General features: G+C 32.9%; 1 protein-coding gene across 3 annotated transcripts; it reads left to right on the top strand.

Moving 5' to 3' along the window:
- Positions 1-7,207: 7,207 nt before the first annotated feature.
- On the top strand, positions 7,208-16,553 carry LOC111989551 (uncharacterized). 3 transcript variants are annotated; one of them, XM_024021345.2, is made up of 20 exons: positions 7,208-7,529; positions 7,806-8,666; positions 8,788-8,856; positions 8,943-9,141; positions 9,435-9,519; positions 9,818-9,943; positions 10,072-10,140; positions 10,243-10,324; positions 10,410-10,469; positions 10,592-10,644; positions 10,724-10,890; positions 11,595-11,778; positions 12,701-12,758; positions 12,857-12,913; positions 12,996-13,244; positions 13,553-13,614; positions 14,393-14,449; positions 14,559-14,652; positions 14,811-14,951; positions 15,886-16,553. In XM_024021345.2, the coding sequence occupies exons 2-20, from the start codon at positions 7,842-7,844 to the stop codon at positions 15,970-15,972; spliced, it is 2,724 nt and encodes a 907-aa protein (XP_023877113.2). In that variant the 5' UTR covers positions 7,208-7,529; positions 7,806-7,841; the 3' UTR covers positions 15,973-16,553. The 3 variants fall into 3 exon arrangements, with proteins under 3 accessions (XP_023877113.2, XP_023877114.2, XP_023877111.2); XM_024021346.2 differs by having other exon boundaries at positions 7,632-8,666; positions 9,827-9,943; XM_024021343.2 differs by having other exon boundaries at positions 7,632-8,666.
- Positions 16,554-17,561: the final 1,008 nt, after the last annotated feature.

The following is a 17,561-nucleotide window of genomic DNA, read 5'->3' as shown; positions in this document are numbered from 1 at the left end:
GTTTACATGTAAGAAATTTAAAATGATACGTCATGCCATTATTGATCAATTAATGTACAAAGAAAATCCACTGCATAATGGTGAAGGAATTCTTTTCGTTTATGCCTTTACGGCCTATCAAAGACCCCCTCAATTTTAATGTCGATACACTATTTATACTTCTCAATCCTCCCATCAATTGTTATTAGTCAAGTAATTGGTCACCAAAAGTAACGTCTATTCAGCAAATGACGTTTTAATTTAGAGAGATGCTACGTCTACAACAATTTTACAATATTTTTAAAATAAATCACAGGTGGTTAGTTGTTATTGGTTCAAATTTAAAATTAACACTAAGATTACTTTTTTCCCTCAACAATAACAACCAATAACGACCTACTACTTAGGATTTGTTGTAAAAATGTTATAAAATTGTCAATGACATATAATTTCTCTTTAATTTATGGTTCATAAATAGACTCCTAATAAAATGAGTTTTTATATTACTCATTTTCTTTCTTTTTTGAGAATCCAGACTGATAGGCCAAGTTTTATTCCATGAAGAGAAAAAAAATTACACCATACGATAGGCCAATTTTTTTTCGTTATTGTATATCACTCTTATTACTATTATTAAATATATAAAAAAAATCCAAAATTATATTAATCAAACAACTAGGATAAACTCTATGTGGGCTACATTAAGTCTTATAGCCGATAACATATTATAGAAATTAATCATTTGAGTTAATTAGATAAAATGATTTTTATTTAAGAACTTTCGTAAAACTAGATTCACTAACCTTGAATTGTTGCCAAATGCCTCATACCTAAGTGATATTGCCTGGTTCTTTATGAGAAAAACTAAGGTTTGAATCCTCCTCCAAAAGTAATAATTTGAATATCTTATGCAAGTATTGCAAAGGTAAGCTGTGGGGGGGGGGGGGAGGGTAAAGCCTAGAGCCACTTAATGGGCCAGGGCACCCTGGTAAGGACTATTATATTTCCGATGAGCAATAGGTGGTTGATATGGCCCACTGAAGGCAGGGAGCCCAGAAGTAAAGGGGGAATGCCGTCGAAGGGTCAATGCTGGTCCGAGGACGTCCTTCTCCTCAGCCACAAATAGCCTTGATCAAACAAACGTGTAGAAGATCCGAATAGCCTTCCTAACAATCTCAACGATGGTGATAGATCCTGAGTGGATCCAGAGATGATCAGAACTAAAGAAAAATATCTAGAGGAAAAGTTGCTACCACCGCATTAATGCGCTGCAACAGCTTTTCTAGCCGCATTTATGTGGAGAATACCCCTGAACAGTGTAACCTCAGCTACCGCCACTCAGAAAGAACTAAAGTAGACACATGACGTGACGTGCACTTGAGTAGATGCGCGGATGAAGAACAGGTGGACGATGGAGATGATAGAAAAGGATATTATATAAAGAAGAAGGATCCCTGATAATAGGGGACGGAAAAAATAGAGAAGAAAGGAGAGAAAAGTTTTACTGTAATTCTGAATGCTGTAATCACTGCTCACTTAATAAAACATCTCTTCGGACATTCATTCATGGAGTCGTTCAAGCTTTAGTTCATGTTATCATCACTGCACGTAACCTTGCCTACTATTCTGAGTTTCATAACCAGCCCAGCTCTTTTGCCCACTCTCTACAAATTCATTGTTCTGGGTTCGTTGGGCCTTTAACCCATATCCTTTTGGGCTTGGGCTACAAAAACCGACCCTACATAAGCATTCTAATTTCAAATCATATATAATATAAATATATTTTTATACATATAAATATTATAAATAGATAATATTATTTATATAAACATAAAATATTATATTTATTCAAATTGAAACTAACACTCATGAGCCTGTTATCCCATTTAAATTTGATAGTTTGATAGTTGGACCTAAACCTAAACTTGAATTTTACTTGTTTGATAATAAATAAACAAATATAAATAAGTTTTTACCTAAGTAAAGTTTGAGTTGTTTATAAATAGATTGAGTTGAGTTTACTTAAAACCATATTAAGTAATTGGAAATGAATTCTAAGAAATATTGATGTATTAATCTTGCTATGAATTATCTCACATTTTCAAAAAAAATGTGGGCATACACATCTTTATATAACAAACCTTTTGAGCCTATATGTTATTGCCAAGTACAAAGATTTCAACTTTTATTTCTGATATTTTTTGTATGTAAAGGGACTCATAATAATAATAATTTTTCCCTAGCAAGTAAGAACTGACATTTTGAACTCAATTATTTATTTTATGTGAAGAATCGGATAATACCAATAAACTATATAAGAGAATAAGACTTTTTGTAGTGTACCAAAACATATTACCATTTTAAAATTGTTATTCAATATATATATATATATAACAATATAAAATAAAATATTGTTAACATCTTCTTGTCTAAACTTATTGGAAAATATAAGATGAGTTAAATTTAATCAAATGGAAAATGATAAAATAAAGTGAAAATCATTAATGCTGTGTTTGGATTGGGTGAAGTGAAGATAATAGGGAAGGATAAGCATTCTAATTTCAAATCATATATAATATAAATATATTTTTATACATATAAATATTATAAATAGATAATATTATTTATATAAACATAAAATATTATATTTATTCAAATTGAAACTAACACTCATGAGCCTGTTATCCCATTTAAATTTGATAGTTTGATAGTTGGACCTAAACCTAAACTTGAATTTTACTTGTTTGATAATAAATAAACAAATATAAATAAGTTTTTACCGAGGTAAAGTTTGAGTTGTTTATAAATAGATTGAGTTGAGTTTACTTAAAACCATATTAAGTAATTGGAAATGAATTCTAAGAAATATTGATGTATTAATCTTGCTATGAATTATCTCACATTTTCAAAAAAATGTGGGCATACACATCTTGATATATAACAAACCTTTTGAGCCTATATGTTATTGCCAAATACAAAGATTTCAACTTTTATTTCTGACATTTTTTGTATGTAAAGGGACTCATAATAATAATAATTTTTCCCTAGCAAGTAAGAACTGACATTTTGAACTCAGTTATTTATTTTATGTGAAGAATCGGATAATACCAATAAACTATATAAGAGAATAAGACTTTTTGTAGTGTACCAAAACATATTACCATTTTAAAAATGTTATTCAATATATATATATATATATAACAAAAATAAAATAAAATATTGTTAACATCTTCTTGTCTAAACTTATTGGAAAATATAAGATGAGTTAAATTTAATCAAATGGAAAATGATAAAATAAAGTGAAAATCATTAATGCTGTGTTTGGATTGGGTGAAGTGAAGATAATAGGGAAGGGAAATTATGGTTGGTTGAGCTTGAGAGAAGTGGGCATAAATGGGGAGAAAACTTTTTAGTGGCTCACAAAATTACACTTTCGTCCATGAGTTTTCATCCCTCTCTTTGCTTCACGAGGATATATATGTAAAAAAAAAAACAAAAAAAAAAACACTCATATTTGCTTTCTATTTCTATTCCCTTTACAAACCAAACAGAAGAAAGATAAGTACATATATATAATTTTCTTTTCTCATTCCATCCCTATTTTTAGACATGTACGCATTGTTTTAAAAATTGCACCAGACCAACCAATTCAACTAATTGACTCAAACCTAGAACTGGTTAGGTAAAAACTAGAATAACCAATAAAAAAATTTGGTTAAAACCATGAAAAACTGGCCAAAATTTTGAAAAAAAAAGAAAAAAGAACCAGACCCTTTCCTAATTCTTTAATCGTTCTGGTGTTTGAAACCATGCATATTTGAGGGAAACATTTTATTTCCCCATTTCTTTATCATTTTATTTCCCTTCATTTTTTCCTTTTCTTATCCTTCTCTCTAGCTACAAGTCTACAACCAAACAAAGTGTAAAATAATGGCACCAAAGTAAAGTTGCAACCATAAACATGATGACATGAGGAGTATTCAAACAAGCCTACAGCCCAATCCAATTATTTTCTTAAGCCCAATAATTCAAAAGATATTTGAAGGATAATAATAAGTCATTTTCTTCAAGAAGTCAAAGAGTATTTAATGTTGATTTCCTAAGAAATATTTAGTCATTATGTTTTAGTTCTTCTGGACAGATAAGTTATTTATTTTGTTTATAATTCAAGAAAAGAATTTCATACACATATACATGTAGATTAGGCTAGAAATTGAACAAAAGCCAAAAGAACAAAACGGAGAAGGACATGTGGCGCTAAAGATGGAACATAACTATCAGATCAAAAAACCAAAGAACTTATTCACAACACATATCAGAGTAGTTTTAGAGACCTTATATTAGGTTATTAGGTCCTTGTAAGTTTATGTCCTAATACCTTTATTTAAGTTTAATGCGATATGTACGTGTTGTGAAAATTTGATATGTATGAATGTCTATTTCAATGCAACATAGTGTTATTAGAATTGAATTAATCGAATTCTTGTGATTTTCCTTTAATTGAGAGGATATGCTTCAATTTACTTTTAATCGAGATAATTTACTTTAAGCCATTTGATTTTGAGATGATGCAACATGTCTTATAGTCAATTAGTTAATTTAGTTACTTTAGGAGTTTTGCCAATTAGCATTTCTTAATCTCTTTAGTTGTTAGCCGGTGCATATTTCAAAGTCCTACTAGGTTAAGTATTTTCGTACCTCATACCCTAATTTATAAAGTTGAATAACGCTTCAAACTAGTTGTCATATCCTGAGAATTATCTCGAGATAGCAACAATTTATCCATAAATATCTCGAACAACCTAAAAAGGCAATTAAAAATACTAAAATTAGTTTTTATTTAAGGTTATTTTTCATTTCATTCATTCCCCTTCAAAAATTAAAAAAGATAATTATTTAATTCTTTTATATTCTTTTTTTTTGAGAATTCATTCTTTTATTTTCTATCTATTTTATTTGATTCCATTCATTTATAAATTCCTAACATTAGGGTTAGAAACAGATTTCCCAATATCCTTTTGGTAAGAGTTTATATGACTGAGCAATTTCTAAGCCCATATGAGGCCCAAATAGGCTGGCTTGAGGAATGGCCCTGTACAGTTTTACCTTGGGCCTAATTTCACCACACGTACGCATGCATGCAGGAGCCTTATCCCTCAAGACTTCAAAATCTCACACGGTCCCAACTCCCACGTCTCTTTCACCCAACAAACTTTCTGAAATCCAACGGCTCAGAAAGCAATTGAAAATACGTGACGCAATTGCGTGGACCATCCAACGGCCTATACTAACTCCGATGCACCAATGGCGGCATGTGTTATTTCGTACACGTCACTAAGAAAAGAGACTGAACCAAACCTCAACACACTCTATCCTTTCGATGAGAATTGCTATGTACACCTGTACAAGACGTGACACTGCATCCAAAAAAATAGGTCTCAACTCTCAGGTGTCCGGTTACTATATATGTCGACACACTTTAACACAGCTTTTTTTTTTGAGAGATACTTTAACACAGCTTGATAGCGAAGGATTGGATTATATTATTTATACATTAATGAAAAATAATTTAATCACTACTTAATTATGTGTTTAAGTTGTGTTAAATTATGTTTGCAGGTGTTTGACATACTTTGACGGCATATTTGTTAATAAGTCATAGTTATATTTCCATTTATAATGTTTAATCTGTGTCAAATTATATTGGGTAGGTGTTGACATAATTTAGGCATTTGTTAATTAGCAATTGAATTATATAGACATGGCTTGTGTCTAGTGTTTAGTTTTATTGGACACGTTGTGATATAAACATGTTTATGCATCCCAACCCGTCTAGTAGAATTGGATACTAAACACAAGTTCTTTTCGAATTATATTACTTACTTATATATCAATATTCATTAATATTTAGTAAAACTAGTACCTGAGCACGCACGTGAGCGTGTGCTCAGAGGCTAGTTGAAGATTACTGAATTATGATCTGAGATATTTTCTAATAAATAGTAATAATAATCCCTTAGATTGATAGGGTTTTTAAAAGAAAAATTAGAAAGGGATAATGATAAGTTAATGAATAATAATCATGACCTAAAAAATAAAACAAGGCAAAAAAAAAAAAAAAAATTTGTAGGGAAAAAGTAATGAATAATTTCATTCCAAATTATATAGATTTGATAAATTTCAAATTAAAATGTTAGCAAAAATGAAAATCTTTGGAGATTTAAAAAATATAATGGTTGAGAATTTGAAAAATATAGTTGCAAGAAATGAATAAATAAATAAAATTTATAAAAGAAAAAAAAATGTATTCAGCACTTGATTTCTTGAAAGTAACGTATCATACAAAAGGAAAAAGAAATAGAAAAGATAAAGATAAATCAACTAAATATATATAATTCATACTCTATATATATATATATATATATTTTTAAAGTCTAAATACTAATTACTATCTTAAATATTTATAATTCACTTAATAATATAAAATTTACAAAAGAAGAAAAAGTGAAAAAAATTACCTAGTACTTGGTTTTTTGAAAGTAAAGTACCATATAAAAAGAAAAAAAAAGATAAAGATAAATCATTTCCTAGTCCACAATTTAATATTAATTACCATCTTAAATATTTATATTCTACTTAATAATATAAAATTTACAAAAGAAAAAAAAAAGTGAAATTTTTGTTTTACACAGTACTTGATTTCTTGGAAGTAAAGTAGTATATAAAATCAAAGAGTTTAGAATTAATGGGCATAAAAAAATTTAAAAAATATAAACAATTTACATTTCCTACTTAATAATATTCTCACAAAACTTTTTAAAGACTTAAAAAAAAATCAAATCTCTACTTATCACGTGTTTAAGTTGTGTCAAATTATTTGTGATAGGCCTGTTTGGTAGGCTATTTTAAGCAACTTTTAGAGCTTTTTAAATACACTAACACATATTTTTACACTATTACACACTTTTTCATTCACATATATATTAAAAACAACTAAACAACATTATTCATTCTCTTCTGCCAAACAGCCTATAGTGATCTGGACTTTTATTACTCATGCTGATGGGTCCTCAGTTTCAAGCCGCAATATATGCCACGTGGAGACACATTACAGGTCAGCTAAAGTGGGCTCCATCACGATATCCACTTCTCTTCTCGTTGCTTCCAAAACTTCTTCCTGATTTTTTGTTACTATATAATATTTTATTCTGTCTTTTCAACTCTTTCCTACTCTTTTATCTCTCTCCCTCGAAATTAAATCTCGACCGCGAAACCAGCTTTTCGTTTCAGTTTGTTGCCGCTCAGTACGTTGCCTTTTTATCAATTTCGTTTTCTTTTACCTTTTCTTTTTTCCCAAACACAAACACAAAAACCCTAATCCTATCAAATCGCGCGCTATATTCTTATTTGGATCTCTGGCTTAGAACCAAAAAGCTTTCGTTCTCTCCGCAAATCTCAGATCTGTAAGATTCAAATTTCACTCCAAGGGCCCTTTGTTTTTCTCGATTTGATTTCTTTTTGCAGATTTGGATTTATCCAAAGCTTTGAAGGTAATTTTTTTTCTTTTCATTATTTCAAATAAAAAAAAAAAAAGCAGTTCAGGCGGTTATTGATTACAATAACGGTTTTTTAATGTGTTTGGTTTGTTTTAGGATTTCTAGCGTGGAGGTTACGAAATATATATTTTTTTTTCTGTTATATAGAGGCCAACGTTGAAATTCAAGTTCAAATTCAAATTCAAATATATTTTGCTTTGAGTTCATAGTTCATAATTAAGAGGGGATTTTGGCTTCTCGTGCTGTTTGTTTTTGAATGCTCTCGCTCAGTTTTGCTGTTTGGGAGGAATTGAATTTTGTGGCTGAATGGGAGAGGAAGGAGCAGTGTGTTTGGATGTATTGACGAATGGAGTCAGTGAAAACGAGAACACGACGAATGAGTTGAAGCGCGATCATCAGTATCTTCTAGAAGTCGAGGCGGAACCGTTGTTTCCAAACAAGAAGCAAGCGAAGGAGGTTTCGAACGAAGACATTCGGTCAGAAGTTTCGAACCCCAACACTTGTTCGCCGAAGCAGAACGGGTCTAGTAGCGTTCAGGAATTCACTAGCCAATCACCTGGACTTGGGAATGGGAATGGGAATGGGAGTAACAACCAGGTGGAGTGCGGTGAAGTCACCTCCACATGTTTGGGAAGTAACTCGAGTTCGAGTTCAGACGAGGCATTGAGCCACCATGATGACAATGACACTTCTCACGATGCTGATGCCTCGGCCTCGGCCTCGGCCTCCGGTGCTGTTGAGACGTCCCGGGTTGTGATGGAAATTCCCAAGGATGTTCGGTCTACTGGAATAAGGAAAATTACGTTTAAGTTTAGTAAAAGAAGAGAGGACTATGATAACCAGTCGTATGCTTCGGTGGTGTCTCAGCCTGAGACTAATGGGGTTGCTATTGGCATGTCATATGGAGTCCATTTTGAACGAGATTATTCGGCCGCGATGATTGATTCTGGTAGGGGCATGGTAGAAAGCATATATGGGAAGGAGTACTTGGGACCCAGAAAATCGGGTTTAGGTAGTTCTAATAATGAGTTTAATGTGTCTGAGAAGGTTGTTCCTACGAATGTCAAGAAGCTGTTAGCTACTGGTATTCTTGATGGGGCTCGAGTGAAGTATGTTTCTACTTCGGGGAAGGTAAATTGTAGTTCTATATAATTTTTTATTTTGTTGGTATGTTACGCGTGCACAATTGGGTTTTGAATCCGCAACCTCATTGGGTTGTTGTTTAAATTTTTATATTTTTTTGGAATGTCAGATAGAGCTTCAGGGAATCATAAATGGTGGTGGATATTTGTGTTCTTGTTCGTCTTGTGATTTTTCGAGAGTAAGTCGTGCAGTTTTAATTGTTTCTGGTTACTGGAGCTTTTGTTTGGTAGTGGTGATTAATGATTGATTGAATGGTATGAACAGGTTTTAAGTGCCTATGAGTTTGAGCAGCATGCTGGTGTCAAGACCAGACATCCAAATAATCACATATACTTGGAGAATGGGAGGCCAATTTATAGTATTATACAAGAACTGAAGACTGCACCACTCAGCATACTTGATCAAGTGATAAAGGATTCGGCCGGATCATCTGTCAATGAGGAGTTCTTCCAGCTTTGGAAAGGTGATGACTGTTATTTGATCTTTTAAATTGTTTTATTTGGAATCTGCCTCAAATGGCACTTCCTTCCCTCACAAGTGTTGGCCGAGGGTGAGGTATTATGGTTTCAAACCATTTTTAGTTACATATGAACCAAAAGATCAGAAAAAAAGGAGGGGGGGGGGGGGAAGAGGTTGCATATATATACTTGTAATGAGAACTTGCATAGGAAAAGAGAGAAGTTGAAGAAAACAAATGTTGTGTGTCTATTCTTTTATGGTCTTGTTCAGACTTTGAGGTTCTTTTGTACCCTGCAGAAAGTCTTCAACAGAGTGATGGAAAGGTTGAATCCAATCGAAATTATAACCGCAAGCTTCCTCCGTTGCTTCATTCACATATGAGGTAAAACATTATTAATCTCCATTAGTGGGTGCTAGCTCTGCTGCCCTTTGGATTGATCCACAGGGCTTGGTTGGTTTGGTTCATGTAGAGCAAAGGAATTAATTTATCTACCTGTAGATATTTGTGGAAGACACCATCAATTTGCATAAAGTTTGTGCATGATTTTATTAAGCCTAGATTCTAGTTGTTTTCTTGATTGTGTTTTTGGTGATTTCTAATTTTCTTTTTGGGCATGGCAACTGAACTTGTTTATGATTAATTATTTGGGTTAACAATGTTGCTTTCTTGAAACTTCTAGCTACTCCAGTCCAGCTTTTGAAGAAAGTGTTAGCCCTGCTTCATGTTCCTTTGTGCAGAACAACCATTTTGAAAGGAAAATGTATACGATAGAGGCATATGAAGAGCGGAAATATGCAATGAAAAAGTATGCTCTCTCTTTGTTTTTCTCCATACATTTCTCGTTCAGCAATCTACATTCTTCTTCACTAAATTGATTTATTGAACTATATGCGTTGTTCTGTTTTGGACGCCAACATTATACGTGTTTTGTAGACCGAACTCCTATGTTTCTAGCTCAATTACACAACAGAAGAAAACTACTGATGGTGGCACTAGGAAAAGGTATTTGTTTTCATCTTCTACTATGCTTCTTCCCAATTTCAATAGGATGTTTATTAATGGGGTTTATACTTGCTTACTTGGGGAGTTTTCTTGAATTGGCAGGGATAATGATCTGCACCGGTTGCTTTTCATGCCAAATGGACTTCCAGATGGTGCTGAATTGGCTTACTATGTCAAAGGACAGGTATTGAAATATTTTAGTGTTGGTGATTGGTTCTTTTTATGGTGGATGTTCTGCTGATGTGGTTCTTTATTCTTGTCTTTTACAGAAAATATTAGGCGGCTACAAGCAGGGGAATGGTATTGTCTGTGGATGCTGTGACAGAGAGGTATGATCATTGAGTTGTATGGACCACATCAAGTTTTGAAATTTGCATTGCATGCTTGTTTACCTGTTTCTACCTCCCTCCCTCTATTGCTTAATAATACTATCACTTGTACCTGCGAACAGATTAGCCCTTCACAGTTTGAAGCACATGCTGGAATGGCTGCCAGGCGTCAACCGTGAGTAGCCTTTAAAGTACTGTGATTCTTGTTTGAGTTAGTTTGCTGTAATGTAATTAGTTTATATGTCTTATTGCAGCTACCGCCACATCTATATCTCTAATGGTTTGACACTCCATGATATAGCTATTTCATTGGCAAGTGGACAAAACCTTACCACAGGTGGCAGTGATGATATGTGTGCAGTGTGTGGAGATGGGGGGGATTTGATTGCCTGTGATAGATGCCCACGGTCTTTTCATGCAGGTGGTACCTAGCTTCTGATTTTCTTTATTGCTTTATGCTTGGATTTAGTTGATGTTAAAGATCATAGTGTGTTTGGATGAGCTTACTTTCATCAGTTTATTTTATTTATTGTGCAAAAGTGCAGCTGTACCTTAAAAAAGGTGATGCTTTGAAAAGTTGTACATTCTGTTCAAAAATGAAAATAAGTTGTACATTATATGTGTCACCTTTCCATATGTGTTATATTGGTTTCTCAATTTTGTTTGAAGTTTTGTTAGGTACACTTGAATTATGCATAAAACATAAAGGCTACCCTGTCTTTTTATACTGTCTTGCCTCACATCTTTCTTCAGCTTTATCTTGCACTAGCAGGACATATAACTTGACTCATATTGCTTCCACTAGATAATGAATGGTCTTTGTTTTACGTTGAGGAGTTTTCTAAATCCAATATTGCCAGCCCAATTTCTCAGAGATGAATACCTTATTATATCATTTCCAATTACCTTAAAAAGGCATTTGTATATAGAAAAAGACCTTAGAAAGATATGTCAGCTTCTTCTTCTTTTATATGTATATGTATGTGTGTGTTTGTATATATACATATGTGTGTGTATTTTACTCTTCATTTATGATTACTTCTTTATGTCTAAATTACTCTTAATGCTTTTTCGGTATACAGTTTTCTTTCATTTTTGTTTCAGCTGGATTTTTTTGTGTTGCAGCTTGTTTGGATTTAGAGTGTGTTCCTGAAGGTGATTGGCACTGTCCAAATTGTATAGAAAAACCTGGCCCTGGCAGAAAATCTGCTGCTGGAGAATCCTCAAGTCTTGTGAGACCAATTGTTATACGGTTGACACGAGTTGTCAAAGCTCCTGAATCTGAATATGGTGGTTGTGTTGTTTGCAGGTTGCTTGCTCTAATTTATAATTTGTTATCCCTGAAAATTGCAAAATGTTGTTTGTTATTTTTTATTTGGTTATGTGAGAAGATGATACACAAAATTTTGTGACTTGGTGCCAAATGTGGTCATGGTAATATAGTATCTCTGACATTCTTTGACTTGATTAAATTGTCTGGCATCTGAGAGAATCATGTTTAAGATATGATCAACCTTATATTTCCCCTTTGATGTGTAGTGGGTGATTGAAACAGATTTATCCTTTGTTTTTCCTGTTTTTGTTTTCATTTATGTGCCATTTTCAGTTTACACAAGGGAGTTTTATTTTTCTTATCCTATTCTTCCCAAATAAAAAATGCTTCCTGTGCATGTCTTTGTGGATTTGTGGTCTTTGTTTTTCTAGTTCACCTCATCTTTTTTTATCTCTCTTCCCCCTGCTAGATACTTTTTTACTTTGTAATTGCTTGGGAAGGGGTTCTTATCAACCTGTTATTAATTTCGGCACTTGGTCATTATCGTCCTACGCAGTTCTTGAAAGAATTTTTTGGTGATTGGGAGCAGGTACAGGGAACTAATGGAATAAATGTGGATTTAAATCAATAATGTTGGGCGGAAAAATGGATACATGATAAAGCAATGGGTTAACTGTTTTTAAAATGTTATAGATTAGTTGCTTATGTTTTGTGTATGGACTGGATTGTTTAGCCCTAATGAAGGGGTACCTATCAAAGAAGAAAAAACTAGTAAAGAAGGGGCTTCCTCTTGGTGGAAGATCTGTTTTTGCCTTTTGAAGTGGAAGTTTCTTTTATTTGTTTGTTTTCTTGTTTATGTTGATCAGTTAGCATTATATTATGTGCCAGCGATGCACTTCCTCTTTTGATTTTATAATTAGGCTAATCAACTGTTTGACAATTTTTGTTTTGTTCTTAGGGCTCATGATTTCAGTGTTGCTAAATTCGATGAGCGAACAGTTATGCTCTGTGACCAAGTATGGCTCTCATTTTCCCCTTAAGCGTGCAAGCATCAATTTTAGTATTGATAATTTTTTTAGACATTTTTTTAACCTAACTCTTTATTTCTGTTTAGTGTGAGAGGGAGTTCCATGTAGGATGTTTGCGAGACAGTGGGCTATGCAATTTAGAAGTAAGTCTGGGAACCTTGTAATAGGTTTTTCTTATAAGGCCGTTTAAAGGGGCTTATATATTTTGCTTGAATCGTATCTCAGGAACTCCCTAAGGATAAGTGGTTCTGCTGTGATGACTGTGATAAGATCCATGTGGCTCTACAGAATTCAGTTTCCCATGGAACAGAGACAGTTCCTGCTTCATTGTTTAACATAATAAGCAACAAGCATGTAGAGAAAGGATTATTTATTGATGGGGATGCAAATGATGTTCAGTGGCAAATTATGAGTGGAAAAAGTCGCTATCCAGAGCATCTACCCTTGCTTTCAACAGCTACTTCTATTTTTCGAGTAAGTAGTTGTTTATATACTGTGTTGGATCCCAACTTGTCTTAACAAAACAGTGATATCTTGTGAAAGAGTCACTTGGAACCTTGATTGATAAAATGTGAATTTGAACCAAAATTTCCCCATTGTTGATTATCTGCTTTTAAAGTCTTGTTTGATGAAAAATATTTTAGTTGTCATTCCTTTTTCCCCATTGCTGTTAAATCTTATATTTGTGTGTTTGTGTCTGGAGAACTTGGTTATACTATAGTTATTGGAGTTATTAATTGTTCTCCTCTTTTGACTAATTTTTTGTCCTATATTTTTGCCAGGAGTGTTTTGACCCTATTATTGCAAAATCGGGTCGTGATCTAATTCCTGTTATGGTCTATGGGTAAGTAGTATTTGACATGTGCTTATTACACTACCTTTTGTTTTCATTCTTCTCTCTTGTGGGTGCATGTGTGCAGTGTGTGTTTTGCTAGCATTTTATGATGGTTTCCATAAATATTTTGCGATAGTTGAAGTGGCATTTACTTACCCCAAAAAGAGTTGAGGTGGCTAAATTTATGACTGTTGTTAATGTGGGACTAGTTGGTGAGAAGAGTAGAGGCATTTGGTTCTTGTACTAGGCTACTAGCATATGTTTTGTTTAACGGTTGATGTGTGAGACATTATATTTTGGAACACCATTATATAGCAGGTATTGTGGGTACCTCTCTTGCTATTTCACTGATGTCAAACAACCTTTTTTTTTTAATACTCTCCTAGGTCTTATAAGCAAATACATTATTATGGCTACTACTATCAGATATGGGAAAGTTAAAAAATGTTCTTTATTATTTGATGTTTTAGAAGCAAAAGAAATTTACCCATAAAATTATCTTTCCTTGGTCAACCAGGATGATTTAAAAATAAAATACCTTTTTGAATATTGCATTTAAACACAGGAATATTCTAATTACCTTTTTTTTTTTTTTTCCTTATCTAACCTTAACAATTTGTTTAGCATTTCATTTAAACACTGCGGTTAGGTCCATTTAAACAATTTGTTTAGAAATTCTAATTGCATGCTTGGGCCTAATATTAAACTTCTTATGACTTTATTTTGAATGTTTGGTTATTCTGGAAATTACCATAATGTGTTTTTATTTTTCTTTTGTTTTTTGCAGGAGAAATATATCTGGGCAAGAGTTTGGAGGAATGTATTGTGTTGTTTTAATTGTGAAGTATGTTTCTTTCGTGGCACAATGTTGATTATGTTTCTGTTTAGGGTTTCTTGAGATTTATTCTAGACATTTCAATCATCATATATTTACTGGTTTAATGCATGCACAGGTCCGTTGTTGTATCAGCTGGTCTTCTCCGAATTTTTGGCAGAGATGTCGCTGAGCTTCCTCTAGTGGCCACCAGTAGAGAACATCAAGGAAAAGTCAGTACTTCCACAGTTTCATGTTGTTTTTTAAATTTGCTATGTTGTAGATGTTAATATTGCCCCCCCACCCGCTTTCTTTCCCTCCTTTTCCTGAATATTACATGTTTTTTATGGGTAATCTTATGATTTGTTTTTTATTGTATTTTTATTTTTAGGGTTATTTCCAAGCATTGTTTTCATGTATAGAGAGGTTGCTGGTTTCCATGGATGTGCAAAACCTGGTGCTCCCTGCTGCTGAGGATGCTGAGTCAATTTGGACAAAGAAGTTAGGCTTCAGAAAGATGAGTGAGGAGAGAGTAAGTGAATTCTGTGACAGTGGACTCATGCAGATTAAAAAAATATATTTACCTGATTTTTTTTTGGGCAAATTAGTTATAGGTCATCTGAATGTCAGACAACTTTAAGGGGGGAAAAAAAAATATAAACAGAAAAGAATGAAACAGTCATCTGAACAGGTTAAAGAACACTGAGAAAACATTAAGCTGCCTTTCCTTTTTTTGATCGGTAAGTGAAAGAACCATGGGACTTCAACCCATGACCCCGTGCACCGTCTCATTCTTATGGAGGGTGGAGGTGCTGTTTAGCCATGGAGCTGTGCACAATAAATAGGATAAGTTACATTTTAAGCTCCATAGGGGTTGATGTCAAATTAAGCTCTTTACTTTTAGAAGTTTCATTACATTTGCAAGACATTTCAATTGAAACTTTACACCCCTTAAAAAAAGCAACACCTTGTGATTATTGAACATGTGTCTATTATATATGATCATTGTTTAATCCAATACGTATGGTGTCATTTTATAAGTACTTTTTTATTTATTTATTTACAACATTTTGTGTAGAGGGTTTATGGTTTGAGTTGAAACTTTCATAAATTATAGGGTTTATTTGAATCTTCTAAAAATATGGGGTTTAATTTGAAACCACCCCTAAATAAAAAATACAATTTTCCCAATAAATAACATGTACAAAGAAAAGGAGAAACTTTGGGAAAATTTCCGAATGTTTGAAGGGTCGGATTAAGTTCCTGTTTTAGAGATCTGTATGACATGAGTGTCTATTGTCTTATTTTTTTTTTTCAGTGCCCATTAGTTAATAAAATATGATGGTGGACGTATTTTCTTTTTACTATTATAGTCTTATTTAGAATGGTATTGAACTTCATATTCCATCTTCATGTTGGTAAATAGTGAATGTGAAACAATTATTGACTGATATTTTACTGGCTAGTTGTCGAAGTATATGAGGGAGGTTCAGCTGACAATTTTCAAGGGAACAGCAATGCTAGAGAAGTCTGTGCAGCAAAGAATGGAGTGATAGCTTTTTCAAGTCCAAAATGACTCCATCAATGAAGATGTGAAGACTTATTCATTAATTTTTGTATAAGTGATTCTATTTTCATGTATTGGTGCTGCTATTTTGTTTTTGGCCAGCAGCCAGCTACATTGTTTCTTTCTTGTACAAACTAGGAATGAGAACTGAGTAGAGTGGAGTAGAGTGGGGGAGAAGGGAGTGTTAAATAAATGAAAAAAAAAAAAAAAAAAGAAGAGAAGAAAGAAAGAAGGGAAGAGGAGGAAGTAGAACAAGAAAAACAGTGCATGCTAACCTTTTATTGCGCATGCATGCGGTAAATTTTATTTTTGTATTATTGAAACTTTGCTTTTTTTTTTTTTTTTTGCCCTCTAGTTCCATATATGTACAAAAATGTCTATCAAAAACTCAGTTACCCTTTGTTCAGGAAGAAAGTTGATTTAGTTGGCTTTATTTATCAAAAAAAGGAATGGAAAGTTGATGTAGTTGGCATTATCGTGTACTTGAAGATCCTGATAAAGAGAAAGCTATTTTCTTGTAGAAGTCAGAATGTTGTTCATATTTATATAAATCTTATTTTCGGTTTACGTTTTTGGCCCTCATGCTGCTTAGTTTGTTTGTTTGTTTGTTTTTTTTTTTTTTTTTTTTTTTTCGATTTACTGTTATACTATATGTTTTCTTTTTTTGAGTGATAATGTATAAGCCTTTTTAACACCCAACAAAAAAGCAAAATGAAAATTAAACCTGTGCAAATTATTGGGTGCTCTATTAGCATAATCACATGGGATTTTCTATCAACAAAAGCAAGTCTCTAAACCAAAGATCCATCGGTCTACTCTTTTAGACCTCAAATCAACAACTCCGCACTCGAAACACTTTGGGTCCCCTTAAGCCAAGACAAATCAAAGCAACAATTGTTAGGCAGAATAGTGGAGCAGATCCAAGATAAGGTAAAACGTGGAAGGAAAGGATTCTATCACAAGCAGATAAGTTTTTTTGATTAAAAGTTTAAAACCAAAAAGAAAGGTATGGAATGTATATATAAACTGATAATGAAGGAGTGGAAATGCATTGTCTTTTCCTAGTGATCCATTTCTCTCCGTAGGCAAAGAATTTTAGCACTACTAAAATAAAGCCAATTCCATATTGTCATAGGTTTTTATCCATATCGAGATATAGATTGAAATTCTAGTATATAAAAAAAATTATTTTAAAAAAAAGAGTGGGAGAAGGATCAATTCATCTAAGGGTTCACAAAAAGGAAAAAAAGGAAAAAAAAAATGTTACACATACACTAATACATGTTGGAAATTGAGATAAGTTTTAAAGAGTGCCAACTGAATTTTACTGCAATACATTTCCCAAATTTGGCCTTCTAATGCGGCCTTTGGCAGTAAAATTCGGCCCTTAATAATGTCACAACAATTCTCCAATGATATTTCATTTGCTTCTACAATCTCCTATTAGTCTAAAACCAACAGACTTACTAAGGTCATATATATATATGTATATATAACGATTGTCTTTAAAATAATGGTTAACAATTTATTTTAAGAAAATGTTGACATCACTTTTATGAGAAGTGAAAAAAACTA

Source organism: Quercus suber, unplaced genomic scaffold, assembly GCF_002906115.3.
Source record: "Quercus suber isolate HL8 unplaced genomic scaffold, Cork oak 2.0 scaffold_60, whole genome shotgun sequence".
Classification (NCBI taxonomy): domain Eukaryota; kingdom Viridiplantae; phylum Streptophyta; class Magnoliopsida; order Fagales; family Fagaceae; genus Quercus; species Quercus suber.
This window is presented reverse-complemented; position numbering and strand designations above follow the sequence as displayed.